General features: G+C 41.0%; 2 protein-coding genes across 2 annotated transcripts; one reads left to right on the top strand and one right to left on the bottom strand.

Moving 5' to 3' along the window:
* Window positions 1-3,325: 3,325 nt before the first annotated feature.
* ube2ql1 (ubiquitin-conjugating enzyme E2Q family-like 1) lies at window positions 3,326-17,208 on the bottom strand. The gene is made up of 3 exons (XM_056399947.1): window positions 17,004-17,208; window positions 15,590-16,513; window positions 3,326-7,059 (listed from the first exon to the last, which is right to left on the bottom strand). Exons 2-3 carry the CDS (start codon window positions 16,292-16,294, stop codon window positions 6,928-6,930), a joined length of 837 nt encoding a protein of 278 aa, XP_056255922.1. The 5' UTR covers window positions 16,295-16,513; window positions 17,004-17,208; the 3' UTR covers window positions 3,326-6,927.
* A 1,725-nt stretch (window positions 17,209-18,933) lies between these two features.
* med10 (mediator complex subunit 10) lies at window positions 18,934-21,443 on the top strand. The gene is made up of 4 exons (XM_056399341.1): window positions 18,934-19,197; window positions 19,287-19,370; window positions 20,029-20,131; window positions 20,618-21,443. The coding sequence occupies exons 1-4, from the start codon at window positions 19,076-19,078 to the stop codon at window positions 20,711-20,713; spliced, it is 405 nt and encodes a 134-aa protein (XP_056255316.1). The 5' UTR covers window positions 18,934-19,075; the 3' UTR covers window positions 20,714-21,443.
* Window positions 21,444-21,661: the final 218 nt, after the last annotated feature.

Here is a 21,661-nt window from a genome sequence, read left to right as displayed (position 1 = left end):
TCACATCTTATCTAATGAAGCTAATACAATTCAGACGGAGAGGAGAAGCTCACCCCCCCTCCCCGGGCTGTGTGGCCTTGTTTCACTGTCTTGTTACATCCCTTTTTAAAATAGCCCACTACTTTTTCAATTACTTGCTGTACTTGCTTCAATGAGTGTCACCATGACAGTGTTTTACTAATTCATTTAGTTAATTGACAGAAAATTAAATAACAAACATTTTGCTAATCAATTACAACAAATCCTGAAAGCTAAAATACCAAATAGGTCATTTGTCAGTGTCTTCCAAGACAACATTTTAACCTGCCTCCTCTGTGGTTAAAATGACTTACTGTTCATTCGCCCATAAAATGTGAATTTTTACACTTTGGTTTTTGTATTGATTAAACAAACAAGATATATTTGGTGATGTTTAGTGGTAGTAAAGTCTAGATACTTGGTTTGGTACAAGTTGGTAGCTTATGTTGGCTAGCTAGTATTAGCTAACTTTAGATAGATATTGTTGTGCAGCTGACATTAAATCAGTTTGTCGACTATATTTGTATATTAGTCTTATTTGCTCATGCTACTGCTACCCTACATGCTAGCTTCAACTGATAATTAAAGGAACAGTTAGACATTTTGATATCCACGTATGTCCTTTCTTAATGAGAGTTGGAGAAGATTAATCCCACTCAGTTACACTCCAGAGACCGTTAGCTTACCACAACTTGGTGTCTCTTCATTTTGTTTTTTTGTACAGATTAAACAAATGAGATATAAAGTGTTAATTAGCATTAGATGTATTGGTAGATAGTTTTTTTTTTAAGGTTAGCTAGCTAGCTGTTTGCTTTAGTCTTCATGCTAAGATAAGCTAACTCTCTCCCAGCTGTTGTCTCACAGTTACACATGAGAGCGATAACGATATAGCAGCTGCCTCATGGGACACCTCCTGTGTGACCTGATGAAGGTTGGATAGACTGAAACGTTGTAATCAAATAAATATTTCAGCAGTAAGCCAGACAGTGTGCAGGAGTCCCTCTCATTGTTTTCAAGCCTGTTCTTATCTAACACATGCCAGTGTGCTACTAGCTGCAGTGATGTGTCTGACTTCCACAGATACAACTGTGGTTCGACTGGGTTTAGGAGGTTTTTACCCTCCACGACATCCATAATCCTGAATAAAACAATACAGCAGGAATGACACCAGCCATACGAAACAGCTTATCACCATTTCCTCACAACCATTTAAAATCTCATTCCAACCAAGCTCGCCCCATGAAAACAGCTGCCATATGCTTGCATCTGTCAGATTGTCATGGTCCCATTTCATCACGCTGCGTGTTGCTTTTACAAATCACACTAACAGCTTCTTCCGGGGAAGGGGGGGTTTAAATAAATAAAAGCAATAACCTGAATACATAAACACAGTCACGGTCACCTTCCGCTCAACTTGCTCTCTCATCTCACTCTGCTCCTCTTTTCTTTCCACTGGCGTTGTTTTGGATGTTTTCTGTGTCAAGGTAACCTTCAGGGGATTGATTCTCGTTGTCTCACATTTGAATAATGAATGTTTTTGTCTATTGCTTTCACTCGAGCAGGAGTGGACGCCAACACATACAGCTACAGTACGTACACAGAATTAGCTTTTTTTTTTTGTGTGTTTACTGTGTTAACTAATCAGAAAATGAAGCGTCTTTGCTTGCTCAGGTGTCCCCAGGGCATTCAGCATGGTGTCATTAATACCTCGCTCGCTCGCTCTGATCCATACACAGCTCCGTCTCTCTCCTCCCCTAATGAGCAGCGGGGAAATATCAGCTAGACGAAAACAAGAGTGCTCAGGGATCAATTAATTGGGGTATGTCAGCAATGATGATAGCAAAGTGTGTGTGTGTGTTTATGTGTGTCAGGGTGGGTGTATGTTTGCTCATTTAGGTTTTGCAAATTTGTGTAGTTCAGCAGATACGAGTGTTGTCTAACACCTGCTGAACAGGTGTTGACAAAGACTGAATTTTGATGTTAGAGTGTGTATCCATGTCAGTTTTCACGGCCTTACTTTACCCCTGATAAAACCTCAACGTGTCGGTTTTTACAATGTTTGTTTTAACGAAGCAGCTAAATGGAATGCAGCCATCAGTAATTTTTATAATGTACACCTGTGTTTTTCCTCCTGGGACCTTTCAAAATGTCTTTGCGAACAAAGCGTTACTGGAGTTAGATCTTGCCAAATACTTCCTTGTTCAAACTACTTAATCAGGTGACATTTACTTCAAATGTACTGGATCACAAGAAAAAAGAAAACCCTGCTTTTCTCTGGAAGAAAATCAAGCTTTCCTACTCTGTCATCATGGTTTTGTTTGGTTTTAAATGCTCTGCACACCCACACAGGTGGTTTTCAGTTACCTCATTAGTCCTCTGCTCAGGAGGGAGGTGGGTGGAGGTACCTGATGTCACCATGCACTAATTAGGATGTGTCCTGTCCAAGCAGGTGCAACAACTTAGGGGAGCACAACCCACAATCTCAGTCCTCTACACACCCACTCAGTCCTGAAGTCTACTCAGGTAAAATAAGTGAAAACTTTCTTCATATATATTAGACTATGTGTAATTCAGTATGGATCACAGTGATAACTCATCCTAAGTTTTTCTTCAAAGTTTTGTCCACCATTACATTTTACCCATCAACTTTATTCTAGGAGTAAAAGTAACACACCAGAAATGTCAGTTGTCACTGGGCCAAAGTCAGTCTGCAAAATCATGATTGATATTTACAATGATTAGATGATGTCATCCTCGCCTGCTGGACTTCTAACTACCTAAAATTATATAAATTAAAATAGATAAAGACTTGATTTTCTCTTTAAATGTTTTTTTTAACAACACAAATACTTTTAGCTCCACTTAACTGTTTTGAATGTTATGTTCAGCTGGAATCCATCCCTAATCTCTCCCCCATGACCCGTGCATATACTCTTTTTTAACACATCCGCTTACAGACGCCTGTGTTGCGCCAGGGTCAGCGGGCGCAACACAGGCGCCTGTTAGTGGACCACTCCACACACAAGCAGAGGGAACACTGTGTTTCCATCAGGCTGCAGGCTGTCTGATAAAAGCACAAGAGCAGGGACAGATGATTACAGCCTGTGTTTACTGAGGATGTTCGAAACACTGTCTTATTGACTGCAGTAGATGAAAGTAGGACGGTGCAGGGGCCAGGCAGAGGACACAGCAGCCCTGAAGTGGGTCATTAAAACATATGCATGTGTAGCAGGGAGACTCAGACGCGTCCCAGATGTGACGATAGCTCGTAACGCCAATATGAAACAAAACAACCAAATCAGCAGAGTTTGAATAAGCTGTAACTTTTATTGCACATTCCTGTTTGGTCTTGCAACGACCTTTCACCTTTTGAACTTTTAAGACCTCGGTCTCGACCAAACACTCAAGTCAGGAGTGGGACGACGAAGTAGCCCAGAGTTACTGATCACAGGTCAGATTCCCTTAACGAGTTAGATTTGAAGCACAGGGAAGTCACACTGATCCTAGATCTTCGACTGAGGGGAACTTTAGTCCAGATCTTTGTGTTGACTGCATTACCCTCAAGCCAAATCACTGTCTAGAGCACGACCATAGGGGAAGGGACAGTAGTGACATCATGGAGGGGACTAGTAAGTATTCAAAGGAGCGTAGGAATTTTCTTGATTCCACTTTGATGCACTCCCAATAAAGGAAATACTCCTTTTTTTAATCTCGAGGCTTTGCAACCTTTTGTCCTTCTTCACTCCCTGAAATCCCCCCAAATAAACACACCTTCCCCCATCACACAAAATACATAGGCTATCATTCTTAGTAAGGTTTTTTTTTTTTTCTTCTCGTTTTCTTGTGACAATACCTGCAACATGCTTCAAATCTTCATTTTGGCAAACCACAAATAAATTAAAACACAAACATTCATATAACACAATGTGACATTTTTTGGGACGCTTAGAAAGAAAGAAAAAAATACATACAGTACAGAACCCAAAAAAGGAAAAAAAAAAAAAAAAAAAAAAACAAGAAAAGAAAAGCATTTGCATTTTTGTTTTTTTCCCCATATTTTTTCTTGCTTTTCTTGAAAAAAGATATACAGTAGCTAGCTACCAATCACGTATCACATGCAGATATAATACAACATAATCAGTTCACCCAGTTAGTGTCTGCAAACTACCAATCTAAACTATATCACAAAATTATTCTCTTGAAACCAGCAAACACTGAGCTTTTGAGATATTTTGTCTTAATAATAATTCAGTTTACAGTTTTCTCCGCTGACAAGCCAAGAGATCACTATACAATCGACCCTGAAATGACTAGCCAAATTCAAAGAGGACTAACACGCTTTCGTACATGATCACATACCAGATGGTGTGTTGTTGTTGTTTTTTCCCTTTTTTTTTTTTTTTTTCTATTTCATGATGGGAGCATAACACACATATTTGCTCACACATGCACTCACGCACAGACAGACAGACGATTGTTATTGACCACAAACGCAACATAAGGGGGGAAGGGGCTTTGGGATGCAGCACAACCCGGTCCAAATGTGGCGTGCTGGCAAGCGCGGCTTGGCGTCAGCTCAGCGGTTTAAACACCCTGCTCCAGGATTACGTCTGGGCCTGCTGAGAGGACTGACAGGCATCGAGCTGCTCCTATACCCCTGCCTCCCCTCACCTAACCCACTGTCTGCCCTACCTACTTCCCCCAACCCCTCTCACACACATACACAAAAAAAAAAAAAACAAAAAAAAAAAAAACAGGGCAGGAGCGGAAAGTGACAAAATGTCAGTGCCAAGCGGGAGGTTTGACATCCTCCATCCTTCTGCTCTCACTGCTCTCCTCTAATGACGCTCTGCCGAAATGTCAGACCAATTAGCAGCTTTCCCTCTGACATTTAACTGGCAGATAGCAAAACAAATACACAAGGAGCCCACTGGACTGGACGGACAGATAGTATGTGACTAGTGGGCGCCCAATTGATTGAGAATGATGCTGCTGCACCCGCCAGAGCTAATATTAGATATTTATAAAGTCCTTTCAAAGGTTGGAACTCAGGAACTTTGTGTCTCTTAAGTAACTACAGCGGGTAGAGCAAATAATATCCGTCTTCGGCCATTTTGCAAGCCGCCTGACATTTCCGAGAAGCAGCCAGCAGTGATCAAAGCTCAAGATTCCCTCCTCTCCCTCTGTTCTTCTTCTTCTTCTCCTCTCCCTATTGCCTTTCTCTCAGCAGACATCAATCAGGCGGGCTGTGAAGCGTACACTCATTTAAAGTACCACTCCAATCCACTGGCTTCATTTCTGGGTGGTTACCGCCGCCATCAAGGCCGCAGGTGTGTATATGTGTGTGTGTGTGTGTCGGTGAACTCAATGTGCGTGTGCGTCTCGAGCATAGCTAAATGTCCGAAGTGTATTTTCTACTGACTTAAAGTTATTTAAATGGATGGGAGACGAGGCTATGTGCACGGAGATATTCACGCACAGCCACACACGTGTTTACAGTAGTGATAATCAGGAGCTAACAGACAGTGGAACAAGACGGCAACAAGTAATTTAGCAAAAAAAAAACAAAAAAACAGCACTCCCTTTAGGCCTTAGTGTCATTCACAGTAAATCATATTTTTCTCTGTTTAAAGGGTTATCTCCCTTGCTCACACAACACACACACACACACACACACACACACACACACACACGCACACACGCACACACACACACTGAGGCCTGGCCTTCAGCTGTACCATCTGGTATCTAAATCATGGGAATTACAGTCTTCTTCCTCTCCTACACACACACACACACACACACACACACACACACACACACACACACACACACACAATAACATGAGAGTAGAGAGAGGAAGAAAGAGAGGTGATTGACTGTCATTCTATTTATCATACATAGTCTCTGCATAAAGCAACATGTGACTTTTTTTTTTCTCCAATAGAAATCAATATCCATCTACGCAACAGTGAGCTCTAAATTTAGCCACAAGAGACGGAGAGAGAGAAAGAGAAACAAAGTGAACGAGCGAGCTAAAGAAAGAGACAGAGAAAGAAGAGAGAGAGAGAGCACAGCTCCACGTAAATTACAATCTTCATGTTGCATTGAACTGTGAGCAACGGCACAGTCTAAAGAAAGGGGAAATGAAGGAGTGAATGAGTGAGTATAAACGCCAGTGCGCTGCCCGTCTATTAAACATTAACAGCTTCATTTACATGTAAATGACCCGACAGCTACAGAGAGAGACGTGGGAAGTAATGCCAGTTCATTGCTAAAGAGAGGAAGGGAGCGAAGGGATGGAAAAAGAGGAGAGGATGGGATGGTGAGAAAAGGAGAAGGGAGGGATGAGTCTCCTTCATTTAGTAGTCTTTCACATGGGTGGAGAAGTCCACACTGTTTGATTTGTCCGACTGCACGTGCATGGGTGTGTGTTGGGGGAATAAAAAACAAAAAAACAAAAAGAAAGAAATCCACCACTGTAACGCACACTCCGATGCACGTGCACACACTCCCAGCTGATGTCCGATGGAGTGACAGACACACACACACAAACACACATTCACACCCACACACACACACACACACACACACACACACACACACACAACTCCCTCTCAGGCCTTTCCGAAATGGGGGAAAGAAATCTTCGAAAAGTCGCTTCTTGGTGGAGGAGTGACGATGACGATGGTGTGTCTGCTCTCTGAGAGTTTTGGTGGAGATGGAGGACAAAAAATTTCAAAAAATAATCACACAGACACACAAAACTGAAAAAGAGAAAACTCGAGTGAAACACCAAAAAGGTAAAGATGAGAGATTGTTGGGTTAGCGTGGTGTGTCGTTTTGCGTGTCGGGGCTAGCTGGGTTTGTCCGGCTAGCACGGGGGTCAGGGGGTCGGCGTCTGAGCGCTCAGCCGTCAGACACGGGTGGGGACACCCAACCGTACTTCTCGTGGGTCTTCACCAGGGACTTGAAGGTGGCCTCGGCTTCCTTACGGCTAAACGCTTTCTTGGACTTCCCTGCTTTCCTACATATACGTCCCTGTGAGGAGAGACAGAGATACAGAGAGAGACAAGCGACGGAGGTTAGGTTGTGTGGAGAGATAAAAATAAAATAAAATACTAAAGCCATCAAACAAGTGAACTTATTCCTTAGTGTCTTTAGTATTTGTGGACTCTGCGCATATTTTGTATTTGTGACCTTCAAACAAAGCCAGGCTAGCTGTTTCCAGCCTTTGTGCTAGGCTAAGCTAACCACCTGCTGACTGTAGCCTCATATTTAATGGATGAAGATGAGAGAAGTATCAATATTCTCGTCTATCTCTGTGAAACTATTCCTTTAACGGTCTGATTCTGATATTATTTACAGTCTCATATAAAAATTAGATGAATAATAATAAAAAAAAAAAATACAGGGATTTTGTATCTCCACCAAAATTATATTCTTGGCAGTGAAGAGTTATTTTAAGCAGCATTTAGATCATCATGTAGGTGGATAGAATTTCAAGAAAATACAACAGAACATAAATAATGATAATTTATTTTTTTCTGATGTTTTCTAGACTAAGATTTTGCTAGAGAAGAATGGGGAAGTTGGACTCATGACCTGAGTATTTCCAAACTCCTGGCTACAGCCCCGCATAAAAATACTAAGCACGACTTCAAGAGAAGCTATTTTCGAACACTACATTTGTTCGTCTGGCTGTCTATCAAGAGAAAACAAATTATGAATGAATTTTCACCAAATTGGATGGACAAACATGTCCTGGGCCAAAGAACAATTGATTGGATGCTGGTGATGATCTAAATCTGGGATCTCTGCCATTAGGTGATGGGTGTATTTTTGTTTAGCCAAAACAAAGAGACTAATGGAGAAAGAGGCTGTCCTTCATTTCAACTTTCAAGCCACTGTGTGTCGGATTTTAGGTGACAAGTTATTTTCATAACTGATTAATCTGCTAGTTATTTACTCGATGAATTGATTGGACTGTAAAATAGCCATCAGTTACCTAAAGCCAAAGGTGACATCTTTTTTGATTAATGATATAAAAAAGAGAAAAACTGCAAATTATCACATTGGAGAGGCTGCAGTTTGAGAATAATTTGCTCAATTATATAAATAATAAATAATTCTAATGGCATAATTTTTCTTTGCGGGAAAATGAAACAATCCTGGAGAAAATTGATCTTCGATACAACTTCTTTCAGCCCATTTTTCTTTAAGCTTAAAGCAAGAGGAAAGAAATCATTTTGGTATGCTGTCATTGATTTTTCTTTATGGCGCTCCTCAAAAAGAATATTATGTGAAAATTTAAAAAAAAAAAAAAAGGAAAAGCAAATGTCAAAATGTTATTTCTCTGTTTTGGATATGCAGCGTCAGATCAAAAGAAAGATGGTTCTCTTGTTCACAGTTGTCGGAAGTCTTGTCAAGATCACGCTGCAAAACCTGTTTCCAGACAAGCTATAGGAAGACAGAGACCCAGCCCACATGTGCAGATGGGTGAACTGGATGGTGAATGCACAGCTGCAGGGTGAGATGTCGACAGGACAAGTGATCTGAATGCAGGTTGACCAACATTAGATCAATGTTTAAACGGAGGAAAATGGCTTTTTAAGATCTCACGTGAAAATGGGGAGATAAGTGAAGAGCAGAAGCGGCTGCATTTAAATGATGAATAGGTTGTAAATATGACAGAAATAAATAAATGAGCAGGTTAACCCTCTCGTGCTCAGCGTGATAAACGTCTCACTGGGAGAACCGTGACATTTTCACCCAGGCGCCACCTTGCTGAAATCCTCCTTCTTTCGCACACTGGTTCTAATAATAAACGTGGGATGACATGGGGGGTGGGGGGGGGTGGAGAAAAGAGGTGTGGGTGTTGCCTGTGACGATAAAGCTGCTTATTCTGTTGTTGGCAGCGGTGCTAAGTCTTCCCTGAAGAAGAGTGCGTGGGAGGATGAAGAGAAAAAGAAACAACTATCTTCATTTTGAAAAACGAACACTCAGATACACGGCCATGACAGAGGCATGATTCAGTGGAGTTTGAACTGGATCGTTTTACATTTTAAAAATATTACCTCCGAAACACAGAAACACCACAAAGGGAAGGTCATGATAAACAGATCTGACTACACAGTTCATCTTTGTCCACTGGTCATACTGCAGCTATATTTAAAGCTTATATCTGAGCTGTGGTTGACTCACTAGATGCACTACCCTGCAGCTGGGTAACGTGTCAGGTATATTACTGTCTTTGTTTGTACACCTTCTGTAACATTGCACCACTTCCCTCTATCCAAACGTTTCTTGGCAGGGAGAAAATGGCACCGAGGACACTCCGCTTCACTGAAACCGATACTAATGAAATTCTTTCAGATGGCGAGCGCCTCTGCATTCTGCACTGCAGTACAGGTAAAAACCCTTATATTATTACAGTCTGCACTTTAATCCTTTAGCTATAAGCTTCTGCCACGGGATAAATGGGGCCACTGTTCCACAGCGGACACGCAGCTATGATCAACTCTTCAATCTGTTTCATTCTCTATCTGGTGGAATAATTTGACATTTTGGGAAGCGTTGTTGTTCGAATTCTGGTTAGCTCCTGTTAGCTTCGGGTTAACGTAGCAGAAAGACTGGAAACGGGGAAAGAGCTAGCTTGGCTCTGTCGAAGGCAACAAAATACACCTGCCAGCACCTCTATAGCTCACTAATTAACACCTCATATGTTGTTTGTTTAATCCATATAAAAACTTGAGTGTAAACAACGTGTTATATGGCGCACAATTAGTTACTAGTCCTGGCTTACTGATATCTAGCTTACAATTCATTCCATTCACCTCCATTTTCTTGACAGAAATCTCAGATGTAGAAATCTTAAAAGCTGACTAAAACCAAAAGTATTTGCATTGTTTTCTTTTGGGTGAACTGAACTCGGACTACGTGAGATGAGTTGCTAGCTTGTTTCGGTGCTAAATAAGCTATGTTAGCTTGACTAGCTTTAGCTATTTACTTTACAGTCTCTGAACTTGGCGTAGCTTGTTTTACGATGTGATAAGCGAAATGTTAAATGCTGGCCTTGTGGTATTTATTCATCTTTTTGGTGTTTTTCGTTCCTTTTGTTTGTGTGTTTTCTTCTGTGTGGTTAACAGTGGCTGTTTCACTGGAACTGAGCATTTATATGTTACAATATTTTCATATTTATGCCTCAGCCACTTTACCGCTAAGCCCTATGCACAGTATGTACACCCTGGTCGTATTGTATTTGAAAGCACTATTACAATGTGTTTTATGCAACGTGGATTAGAAAACGTATCGCTGTAAAACACTGGTTCACCCTTGGGCTGAAAAAATACTTACTTTAAACAATGTCTGCCTCAGTGTGGTGAAATAAGATCTTAAATACAAGATTTAGGTAAAGACTAGAGAGATTAAACAAGATAACAGTTATTATATGTAATGCACCACAACATTTAGAACAGATCCGTAGATCAGTACAAAGCATGGGCACTAAATTTGTTTAAATTTTCCACCTTCTTTAACAAAAAGTGGATTTTTAGGACTCCAGTTTTGAACTGTGCCTCCCTGTGCAATGAGATACATCAAACACAGCCCAATGTTAATTCTCCACTCCCGTGACATTTGACGGATGATCAGTATGTCCTATTGCGTACTCTGCTATTTTGGGTCAAAAGTGTTGCAGGGGATAAAGGGAGATGAGGTGATAACATTGAATGATCTGGAGATTAGGGTTACAGTTTCCATTCCTGTAGCAACACTGGCCTCATTTCACTGTGGAGCTTAGCGACACTCACACCCTCTCTCACTTTGTTTCTCTGTCTCACTGACTGACAAATTTTGAGGCGCTCGTCCTATTATTTCCCCTTATATTTTCAATACTGAAATCAATCCTTGCTACAAAAGTCCACCATGATGAGTCTTTTAGTCTCATACTGAATATGACACAAATTCAAATGAAGTCAGACAATTGAAATTAAGCAGAATAGAGCTGATCTCACTTCCACCATGGAAACAATGACATTATTATTGAAGATGATTTGCGCTGGAAACAAAAAAAGTTTCCTTCTGTGTGGGAATTTCTTAGCTTGTTTTGAAAAACCTGCATGCATGTTTCAATGAGTGACTCATCCAGATTTATGACATGCAGCGTCCCTTGGGGTTGTACTTTCTGTTCCTCTTTTACAAGGCCACTTTAGAAGACAACCTCCTCTTTTCTCAAACAACTGATCCACCGAGCCTTTAACATGGAAAAACAAACCGACTGGGTGACACCTAAGCAGGGCTGTCTGAAACCTGCTCAGCCTCCCTGCGCAGCCAGAAGCCTGTAATACAGATTACCCAGGCTGACAAGCAAAGATAATGCACCGGTTGGCTGCTGTCAGAGAGCATTGGCGAAAAGCTGGGATACGTTGTTCTCTTTTCAAATCACATGCAACCTCATTATCCATGCATATCTTCACATCCCGCCATATGGAAGCTGTCACCACCTCAAAATGGCGGCCGCTGTCTTGGATTGATATTGTTATGGCATTAAGCCATTGTTAAAGAGGTGTGATTACCACGGTGATCGATGGCAGGGATGAATGTACCCTCGGCTGAACACAGTGTTGTCATTTAACCAATCGCTGTGAACACCATGTATTTGTTTTTACACACAATAGCTGGCAATTTCTCATTGGTTTGTTACCTGTGGGGAGAAGACCGGACCGCGGGTGTGTGAAGGAGCAAATTAGATGGACTGTTTGTATACGCTGAAAACAGCGGGTTTTTTCATGTTAGAGAGAGCGAGAGATAAAGAAACAGAGAGATACAGATTAAGACCAGAGACAAAGAGTGTGTGAATAAGAGTCAGACAGAAAGCGGAGATTTGCTTCTGATTATGTGTATTGATTTATGAGCCAATACAAAAGTCTGTGACTCCATCTTGAAAAGGGGAAATTGAGCATTAATTAGCACCATTGTGCTTGCAGTCATCTACAAGAATGGCTCGGTATGATGCATCCAGGGAAGGACCAGGAGAGGAAGTAAAAATATCTGCTCATGATGGTAAGAATGGGCAAACAAAAGAGTGTGTGTATGTGTGTGTGCGTGTGTGTGTGTGTGTGTGTGTGTACGCATAGTGTGTTGTGGTTCAGTTGAGCGAATACCCTGAGCCTGTACAGTGCCATGTCAGTGTTTATCTATTTCAGCTAAGCGCTCGCTTGTTGAGAGGGACACACTCGTGTAAAGTGGCTGCTGGGTAATCGTGTGAATGGAGATCAGTCAATGGGCAGAGCAGGGAAGGCCCCAGTGCATGTTGGGAAGCAGCTCTGGGGGTCGGTGGAGGGATTGCATAACACAGACATGTGCTTAAAGGGGTCAGGATAAACAAACAGGGATCAATGTCATCATCATCCTCATCAGATCAGTAAGGAGAGCCCCGTGGGTGCTGATGCGACTGATGGCGGGGTCATTAAAGGCTAATGCTTCTGTTTTTTTTTGTTAGGTTTATGTCATTGGTCTTGGTTCCTCTTGTATTTTTACACTTTACACTGTGTAAAAATCAACTTCAACAGAACAGTGAACTCCACCACTGAAAGCAGGAAGCTTTAAAGGGGCATCTTACACATGAAGGTCAGTTTACTCATCACAAGGAGGACACCTCAGACACCAAGTGTATAATGTCTTATTTGGCTCTGGAGGGACTTTCCCAAGTCTGTAAAAATAACCAGATGATGTCATGATGTGAATCCCCAATCTTTAGTGAAGTGACACATTGTATCGATGGAAAACCCTTATAATTTTGTTTTAGTTTTTTTGTTTCTAGATATGGATCCAGGACTGCAACTGATGTATTTTCATTGATAATAATGAAACAGTAAAAAAATACCTAAATTTCCAGAGCACAAGATAAGTCATCTTGTGCTCTGGAAATTTAGGTATTTTTTTTCAAATTTGTCTGAATAAAAGTCTAAATGCAAAGATACTCAATTTTCAATTTTTATAAAATTGAGAGAAACGACAAATTTACATTCATTTGAGCAGCTGACACCAGGGAATGTTTTACATGTTTGATAAATAAATGATTTAGGCTAAAAAATTGACAAAACTCCACCAGGAAACTTGTGTTACACCTGTTTCCTTCAGGTGTCTATTTATGGCTCTTGATAGCTGTTCATTTCAAGCTATATTCCACAACAGGTGGTTTATATTTTGAGATGAATAATAATGAAATAACAAAAATGACACTGCTGAAGATAAAAACTTTGTCAGTACAAGTGATTGATAACTGGTGGGATTCCTTAGTTTTTTTTTTTTTTATAGAAATCAACAAAGAAATCTAATTAGAAGCGCCTGCAGTGCAAAGTGACAGGAGCGGAACAGGTTATATTCAGTATTAAATGCACCATAATTGAAATGACACTGATGTACTTTCCAAACACTGCTGTACAGACAACAATACAGCAACACAGATCAATTTCCAGACTGGTTCGTGCTACAAAGGTGCCTGTATTCAACCTGATGCTGAGTTTGCCCACACTGTTTTCTACCACTGCACACCTGGGATACATTTACTGCCACTCAAGATAGATTGCTCTATGACAGTGATTATCTTAAAATGAGAAGTATCTGAAGGAGACTAATGATCGCTTTTACTTCTGTCAAACCACTTAAAACCTTACCGCGCCCTAACCTCTGTGATTTTGTGTGTGTGTGTTTCCTCACATCTGCTGGTGAGGACATGTGTAGCTTTGTTGACTTTCACCTCACCACTGTGTCACCGCATGTATCCTCTCACACTAAAAATAGTGCGGGAGCTTCTAAACAAGCCAGGACACTATTGTCACAGGGTCCGGGTGCACAAGGATGAATAAATATATTCTTTGTGTGTGTGTGTTTAGGTTTATATATAGCTGTGTGTGCTCTGTTTGTCATCATGCACGAGAGACAAGTGCATGAAACGCGTGCAGGCACATGTGTAGACACACACCCACAGAAGAGGCAAACAAAGAGATAAAGAGATGCACACACACACAGGAATAATTAATCAATATTGTTTCCATTAGCAAACTGGAGATGGAAGACACTGCACCATAATTAGGGAGCACTGCAGAGCCGCTAGCTCATCTCCTCAAGCAGCAAATCAAGATGAGCACACACACATCTTTCTCTCTCTCTCTCTCTCTCTCTCTCTCTCTGCTTTGGGTACAGTTTTTGCATGACCTCTCTTGGTAGCAGATGCTTAATGACCACAGATGACTCGGGAATAATGTTAAGTTATATCATCAAAGCTAAAAAAAAAAAAAAAAAGCACTGAGGTTGGGCAGGAGAATCCATTGACAGTTTACATAAGGTCTCCTGCCACAGCGCCGTCACACTGCTGTGACGTCAAAAGAGAGTGAGTGAGGTGCATGAAGCGGACTCTACGGATGAAATGACTGGAAAGTGAGACAAATGTGAGCATTAAAAAACACATTAGAAAACAATCTTTCCTATCTGGGTGGAAAATAGAAAAATCTAGTCAAACGATTATAGCCTGGAGTGCATTTAGAGATGCAGCTATTTCCATTGGAAATGCAGAGGAGCTGCTGCTGCTGCTGCTGCTGCAGTGCACTGAGGATGTGAAAAACAGATTTGACAGGATTACATAATCCAGTCAGTCTAAGTCATTGAGGACTGCTGGTAGGTAGGCTACCTGCTGTCTCTATTTATTCATCTGTCTCTCCATCCCAGCTTTTTCTATCACACTCTGCACGTGTTGAATACTTCTCTTATTCCCCTTTTATAATAATCTGATAGGAGCACAGCTATTGTGACACTGCATTACAAGCTGCATGGGGACTTTTCCGTTGCATGGCAGCAGGTCTTTGTTGTCAAAGGAAGCTGATTTATGTAGGTGATAAAGCGGGACTGCAGAGAGGAGCTGGAATCGAGATACTGAGCGTTGCACTACATGAAATGGCTGCCATAAAGTCCCATAAAGATTAATAATATTCACAATCATGGGTTTGCTCATAGCAGAGAGGAGGGCAGGTGAGGAGACAAGAGATCTGAGATATTACAGTGCAGCACCTACAGCTCACACAGTTAGGCTACAGATACAGAATATACAATATAATATATTTTACCAAATATTTCTTTCTTGTAATGATATTCGTCTTTAAAAAATTAAAAAAGGAAAACCTAATTGGATGCACTTGTTTCAGGATTTTCCACTGGTGATCTCTCCACTGGTGTCCAAAAATGACACTTGATTCAGGAGCTTATAATTGCCAGATGAGATTAATTAATTGAATTAAAAGAAATAGCATAATAGTTTAAAACTTCATATAGACCATAGACTAAAAGTCGTGGCATGGTGGACATATGTTGTATGGTGGACATGTTGTGTTGTATGTGCGTAAAAGCAGTTTCACACGTTAATTACATATGACGCATGGATGCCTAATGGAATTGCTCATATCCAGTGCGTGTCATGGCTTAAAATAAAAGGTAGCAGAGATGATTAACATGTCGTGTGGGTGATGATATTCCAAGCAAGGACCCTCACCCACCAGCCCCTTCCTCCCCTCACCTGTCCTTTTACGAGGCTGGCTGCAAACTGCCTCATGACCGCCTCCACCGTGTAGGCGCTGGACCATCCGCGGGGGGTCAACAGCTCCATGCATATGGCCCCGCCATCCAGCACGTAGCCGTTCTCCAACCGGGGCGTCAGGACCCGCATGAACGGCGGCGAGAAGGGGAAATTATCGGGAAAGGTGACGTTGAGCAGTATGAACTCGGTGCAGGTCTCCTTCATGTCCTGCCACAGCGCCGAGTCCTTGTCCACCTGGTGCAGCTTGACGTTCCAGTCATACAGGTTGTCCTCCACCAGCTCCACCGTGATGAAGTTGTCCCCTAACCTCCTGATCTCCTGTAGCTCCTTCATCAGCCTCCGCGTCCGGACCTGGGTGCAGTGTTGCCGATGAGGCGCCAGCGGTGCTATCGAGGAGGCACTGGTCGCTTTACTCCCGCCTCCTCCCGTCTGCTGCTTCTCCTTCGCATCCTTGCCCTGCTTATCCTTGCCGGTCGGCTTGTCCTTGCCGTGCTGGTCCAGCTTCCTCGCCTTAATCTCCGGGGTGCTCAGGATGTTGGTTTCGTTGGCGGTCTGACAGTGTTTGTTGGCGTTGTTTTTCTGGTTCCCTTTGGTCCCCTTTAACGAGCCCTGGTGGTGCTTTGGGTCCTCGGTGTCTCGGTCGTGCAGACGGATCAGACCGATCTTCCGCAGTAGGGTGGCCATAATTTTTTATAGATCTATATTTCTCCGCCGATCCCCCCGCACAGGGGCGAGATTCACCCTTTCAAGTCGGTTCCCGCTCACAGAGACGACCTTTATTGATGGTGATTATTAACCTTGTTGTACCGCAATCCCCCCTCCGTTCACTGCAGCCTCAGGATGAACACTACCGGGGAGCCTGAGCTGTTTTCTCCTCAGTGCATCATCTCGACATCAGCTCGACTAAAAATCAAACACAATGAAACAGCAAATAAATGCGAGTTCAGATGACAGACAACACCAAAAATAAATGCTCAAAACAGATCAAAGGAATTTGGTTATTTTTTTTCCTGCAAGTGGACCGACACCATGACTGTGACTGCAGTTGTTCCATGATAGGACGATGCATTACGCAGAACCACGGAGGTGATCTTGTAATTACACGTTAAACATTATACCATAGTGCAGGAATATGCCGTAGGAAAATCACAGAGGGAACCATACAGGCTACAGGACAGGGTATTGAAGGATAAAATGCATGTACTGTATCATCATAGAGAATAAAAAATAACCGATGAAGGTGACTATAAGATCTCTACAGGCGTTCATAACACATCAAACATAAACTGTAAGTCCTTATCATAAGACCACCATAGATTTTCCCCTTACGCGTCTCCTCCTGCCCACACAGACCCGGTATTAGACCAGCAATCCGACAGCAGACCGTGCTTACCGAAGACGGTTAAAATCCGGAGTAAGTCCGTGTTATGTCCCGTGATGTAGCCCGGACTGTGTGTAAGGAAAAAAGAAGATATGGCTCCACCATCCAGTAGACCTGCCGTCGGTGAGCGCTGCGGTGTGGAGGAGAGGCTTTGATGTGTGTAGTGCAGCTGCGGCAGCTCCAGCTTTAATGCAGCCCAGGACCAGCCCCCGGTAATGCCTCTGAGCCAGTCTGTCCACACCGGCAAAGCGCTGCAACAGTGCAGTTTTTCAAAATAAAAGCCCCGGAGTTAGGTTATGTTCAAGGAAAAGCAAGCACCAATGGGGGAACATGGTTTATATGAAATTACAGCATTGACATATCCCAGTTGGTAATTACCATTACAATAAGGACCATAACAAATCAGCTAAGCTACTTTAAATTGTTGCATTTTCCAGTAAAACTCCCAAGCCCACATACATCTTTAATACTACATAAACCTAATGACTATTGGGTGTATAATGAAAATGGACAGCAAACCACACAATGCTTATTATATATTATATAATACTTCATTATTTCTAACAGGGGGGAAAAGAGCTTGAATAGCCTCTAGCAAAGCGTAGGTTTTATACTATAAACATAACAATGGCTCCAATACACCAATAATGAATCACACAGAAAAAAATAAAGTAAATGTGAAATATTAGTTAGTTAGTTACAGAGCAGCTCTACAGCTATCAAATAAATGTTTAGGCAACTGATACAAATATAGAATAATTGTTAATCATAATTGTTAATCATAATCTACAGTCAACAGTGTATCTGGGAAACCTCTTTTAGGGTCAGAAATTAAAAACTGTATTGTATTATTGCTGTATCATAAACTGTATCATACACAAAAAACGTTGTTATAGTTTGTTGTAGTGCATTTAGGGACTAAATCATTCCCTTGACCAGCCAAGGTACCTTAACTGGTAAACACAATAACATTGCTTTTATTTTGAAGGTTTATGGCGTATTTCCTGGTTTATTCTGGCTAACCCTGCTAACTTGGCGTTCCTGTGTTTACCTGGAAGAACAGAGACTTGGCAGGTTAACTATGCCAGAGGAATGTAGTCTCAACAATATTGACATTCACTTTCACTTTCAGACTCCCATGTACACCAGTTCTGTCAGTGCGTGCATTTTACAGATTAATGAATGACTAAGAATATTCAAATATCAGAGTAAACTTCAATCTTCAGCCCTTAATGTTAGGACTGACCTACACGACTATAAAGACATGTATTATTCAGAATATTATTAAGATGTGCAAACCTTATTTCACACAGATTAATGTCTTAAGTAATTGCTCACCCCCTCATTGCCCTGCTTCATTTCCACACAGCAAATAGAAGAAAAAATTTTAGTTTAATTTAGTTTTATAGAAGTCACAGTGGACACTGAACAGTGAAGTCTGAAAACACCTTTTGCAAACAATTGACTGTCTCAGAACACGTGCAGGAATTATTGACAGTAATTTCAGTCACACATGAAAGGATTAGTTTATGACAGAATTTTATAAACGATAACCCTGATGTTAGTCCTTATATTTCCTTCAAGAGGTGTTTCTGCTTTTGAGTTTAGGATTTAATTGACACTTTTAAACAACATTGCACTCTTTTAGGTTGGGAATTTTCATGACAGACTACCATAATTGATAAGGACATATTTCCAAATGAATAATAGGCTATATATTTGCAGTGTTATCTAAATAAACAGGCTGTTTACCTTCGGTGCAGCTGCTGTTACAGATGCAGTAAAGTTACTCTGCAGTGCCGAACTCAGTTCATTTCATGCTCTTCACAAAGAAGCTTCTTCCCAACACGCAGCACGACACTTTGAGCCTCTAAGGGCCGGAAAACGGCAGTCAGTCATTGTTTGTTACCTAGGTAGCAGAACAGTACCCGCAGCAATTGGCTATTCTACTGCCGTAAAGCACTTCGACGCTGTGGCTGTCGTCTTGTCGGTGGCTAACAGTAAACAGCGTTTGTTTGACCAAGGGACTCTCCTAAACGGAGTAATTTCTATTTATTTTAGTGCTTAAGTAACAGTTGATTAACATGGCTGAAAAATTTGACAACCTGGAGGAGCATCTGGAGAAATTTATCGAGAATATTCGACAGCTGGGAATCATCGTCAGCGACTTCCAGCCTAGCAGCCAGGCAGGACTCAACCAGAAACTGTGAGTCATGTTTTGTCCAGCTCGTTAACACGGTACCAGTCCGTAAATAAACAGTATGTTGACCCGTTCTGCTGTGTTTTCTTTTTCAGAAATTTCATGATATCTGGTCTACAAGACATCGAGAAGTGCCGTCAACAGCTTCATGAGATCAACGTACCGCTGGAGGTCTTTGAGTGAGTCCTTTACGTTACATTGTTGTTCCTGTCCGGTTTTATAGGCTACATTGTCGCCTTGTCTTTACACTTCCGGTTTTCTCTGGCATTGCTATGTCACATACATATGCATATCGTTGTGTTGAGAGAGTACATTTAGCTCCGTGTCAATGCCACGCCAAACCCCATTCGTAAATCCTACAATTATATTTTTCATTCCTTGTCCCGAAAATCTGGTAATGTTACCGTCCTGATAATACATTTATTCTTGATTGTTGTGAACTACTTTAATATTCGGTATACACATATTACAAAAATAACATTTTCATCTGTCAGAATTGGTTCAGTCTATTTGTTGCCACTCCTCATGGTGTACTCGGATTAGGTGGTTTACGATTGTTAACATAAAATAAGCAAACAAAACGTTTACTGAAATAAATATTTTGTTTTATTGTGTCACATTTTGTTTTCATTTATTAGTTTTATTAATTTAATTTGTCTTTCTATTTATTATTTATTAAATACATCTCATGCCACATCAAAAAGTCAAAGTCATATAGGAAAACGGTCTCATAAAGTGTCATATATTTTGGACCAACTTACCATATTTAGATAATGGAGTTTATAATACCTTATCTATGCTTCATAGTTCAGCTGGTATTATGCCCTGTGTTTGTAGATACATTGACCAAGGTCGAAACCCTCAGCTGTACACCAAGGAATGTTTGGAGAGAGCCTTGGCGAGGAACGAGCAGGTCAAGGGGAAGATCGACACTATGACGGTAAGAGATAATGTCGCTAACATTCCCTGGCAATGACACTACAAGACTAAACAAAGCCTTCGAAACAGTTCACTGATTAAATACTCCTAAGCATATTTAGTTATTCGTAAAAAGATGAAGTTCCCTTTCAAGGATCATCCTCATTATACAAAAAGGCATGTGCTGTAGATAACCCTCACTGTTATAGAGGCTTTGTCCGTTGATAATTAATGAATTGTCCTTGGACACAATGCTAAAATCCTTTTGAAGTTAAGTAGAAACTCTGCCCCACAAAACAGTTGATTTATGGATTTATTCTATATTGAGGTGTGTTTAACATTATTTGGAAATGCAGTTAAGAGCAAGTTAGGCTTTACTAATCATGTCTTAAGTTACTGTGTCTTTGGTACAAATGTACAAAAGCTTAGTTATTTTTTGCGTAAAATGAAAATAGATAATAAACCAATAATAAGCTAACTTCTGCTGTTGTATTTCCTTTTACTGCAGAAATTCAAGAGCCTTCTCATCTCGGAGCTCAGCAAAGTTTTTCCAGAAGAAATGTCCAAGTACAAGGCTATACATGGAGAAGATGCCCCCTCCTAGTGACACCTACACCATGACCCCCTGACCTTCAATCTGTGACCCTCAAAAAAATGAAAGCCTGGATGGAGTTTGAGCAAATTGGATCCTGTGTGGGTGCCAGCGGAATATGAAAATACCAAGTTATTATTTTTCATGAATGTTGTGATGCAGTTGCTGACCAGTATCCTGAGGGAGACGCTTTTCTTTCTGCTCAGCACCCTGACTCAGCCAAATCCCTTCTCTTCTTTTAATTTCTAAACTTCATTTAAAGGAATGCAAATCAACAGCAAGTATATGGGAGAACTAGAAAGGAGAAACAAATAGTTTTTTCTGTGCTGGCTTGTTATGTTGCCAAGAGACACATTTGTTTTTAATGCCCCCTTTGATGCATGGACACAGAGTTTGCAGCAGAATATGTCTACAGCTCCCAACTGTACAGACAAAAATGTTACAGCGCCTGTCTGATTGTGCATCAACAGATTTACCCCATCAGTTGTACATACAGTGTATTTATACTCTTAAACTCTACTTTTTGTAATTCTTCCTAATCATCGTGCAACATGCATTTGTACCACACACAGTTCATAACATTTTGTATCAAGCTCAGGTTTCTAATGGCCATGATAATTGAATGCAAATGTTATTTGAAGGTACTACTGTGCCTGATCACATGGTCAGAAATGTGTCCACTCTTTATTTGTAACTTGTTTGTACTATAATGTTTGTTAATAAATTATCCTTGTTGGACTGATTTTGTGTTTAGTCACTTTTGTTACAATGGTAATCTAATATTTTTGGCTAGAAGTGTTGAATCAAATAAGTTGCATACAGGATGTTTATGTGCTTCAGAATTATTGACTATTTGTTATAGAAGTGCAACAATTAATACAGTCTCATCAAGTATTTGTTGGCTTCCATCTAAAATAAAGAATAAAATATATTAAGATCGCCTATAGTTGATACACACTG

This window comes from Seriola aureovittata, chromosome 16 (genome assembly GCF_021018895.1).
Source record: "Seriola aureovittata isolate HTS-2021-v1 ecotype China chromosome 16, ASM2101889v1, whole genome shotgun sequence".
NCBI classification, from domain to species: domain Eukaryota; kingdom Metazoa; phylum Chordata; class Actinopteri; order Carangiformes; family Carangidae; genus Seriola; species Seriola aureovittata.
Note: the sequence above shows the minus strand (reverse complement) of the source record. Positions and strands in the feature narration are given on the sequence as shown.

Excerpts from the sequence above, each read along its gene's own strand:
- ube2ql1 (XM_056399947.1), bottom strand. The coding sequence starts at position 16,294 with ATGGCCACCCTACTGCGGAAGATCGGTCTGATCCGTCTGCACGACCGA. Across the intron at positions 7,060-15,589 it reads CCAGCCTCGTAAAAGGACAG|GGACGTATATGTAGGAAAGC; the intron begins GTGAGGGGAGGA and ends CTCTCCTCACAG.
- med10 (XM_056399341.1), top strand. The coding sequence starts at position 19,076 with ATGGCTGAAAAATTTGACAACCTGGAGGAGCATCTGGAGAAATTTATC. Across the intron at positions 19,198-19,286 it reads GCAGGACTCAACCAGAAACT|AAATTTCATGATATCTGGTC; the intron begins GTGAGTCATGTT and ends TTTCTTTTTCAG. Across the intron at positions 19,371-20,028 it reads GTACCGCTGGAGGTCTTTGA|ATACATTGACCAAGGTCGAA; the intron begins GTGAGTCCTTTA and ends CTGTGTTTGTAG.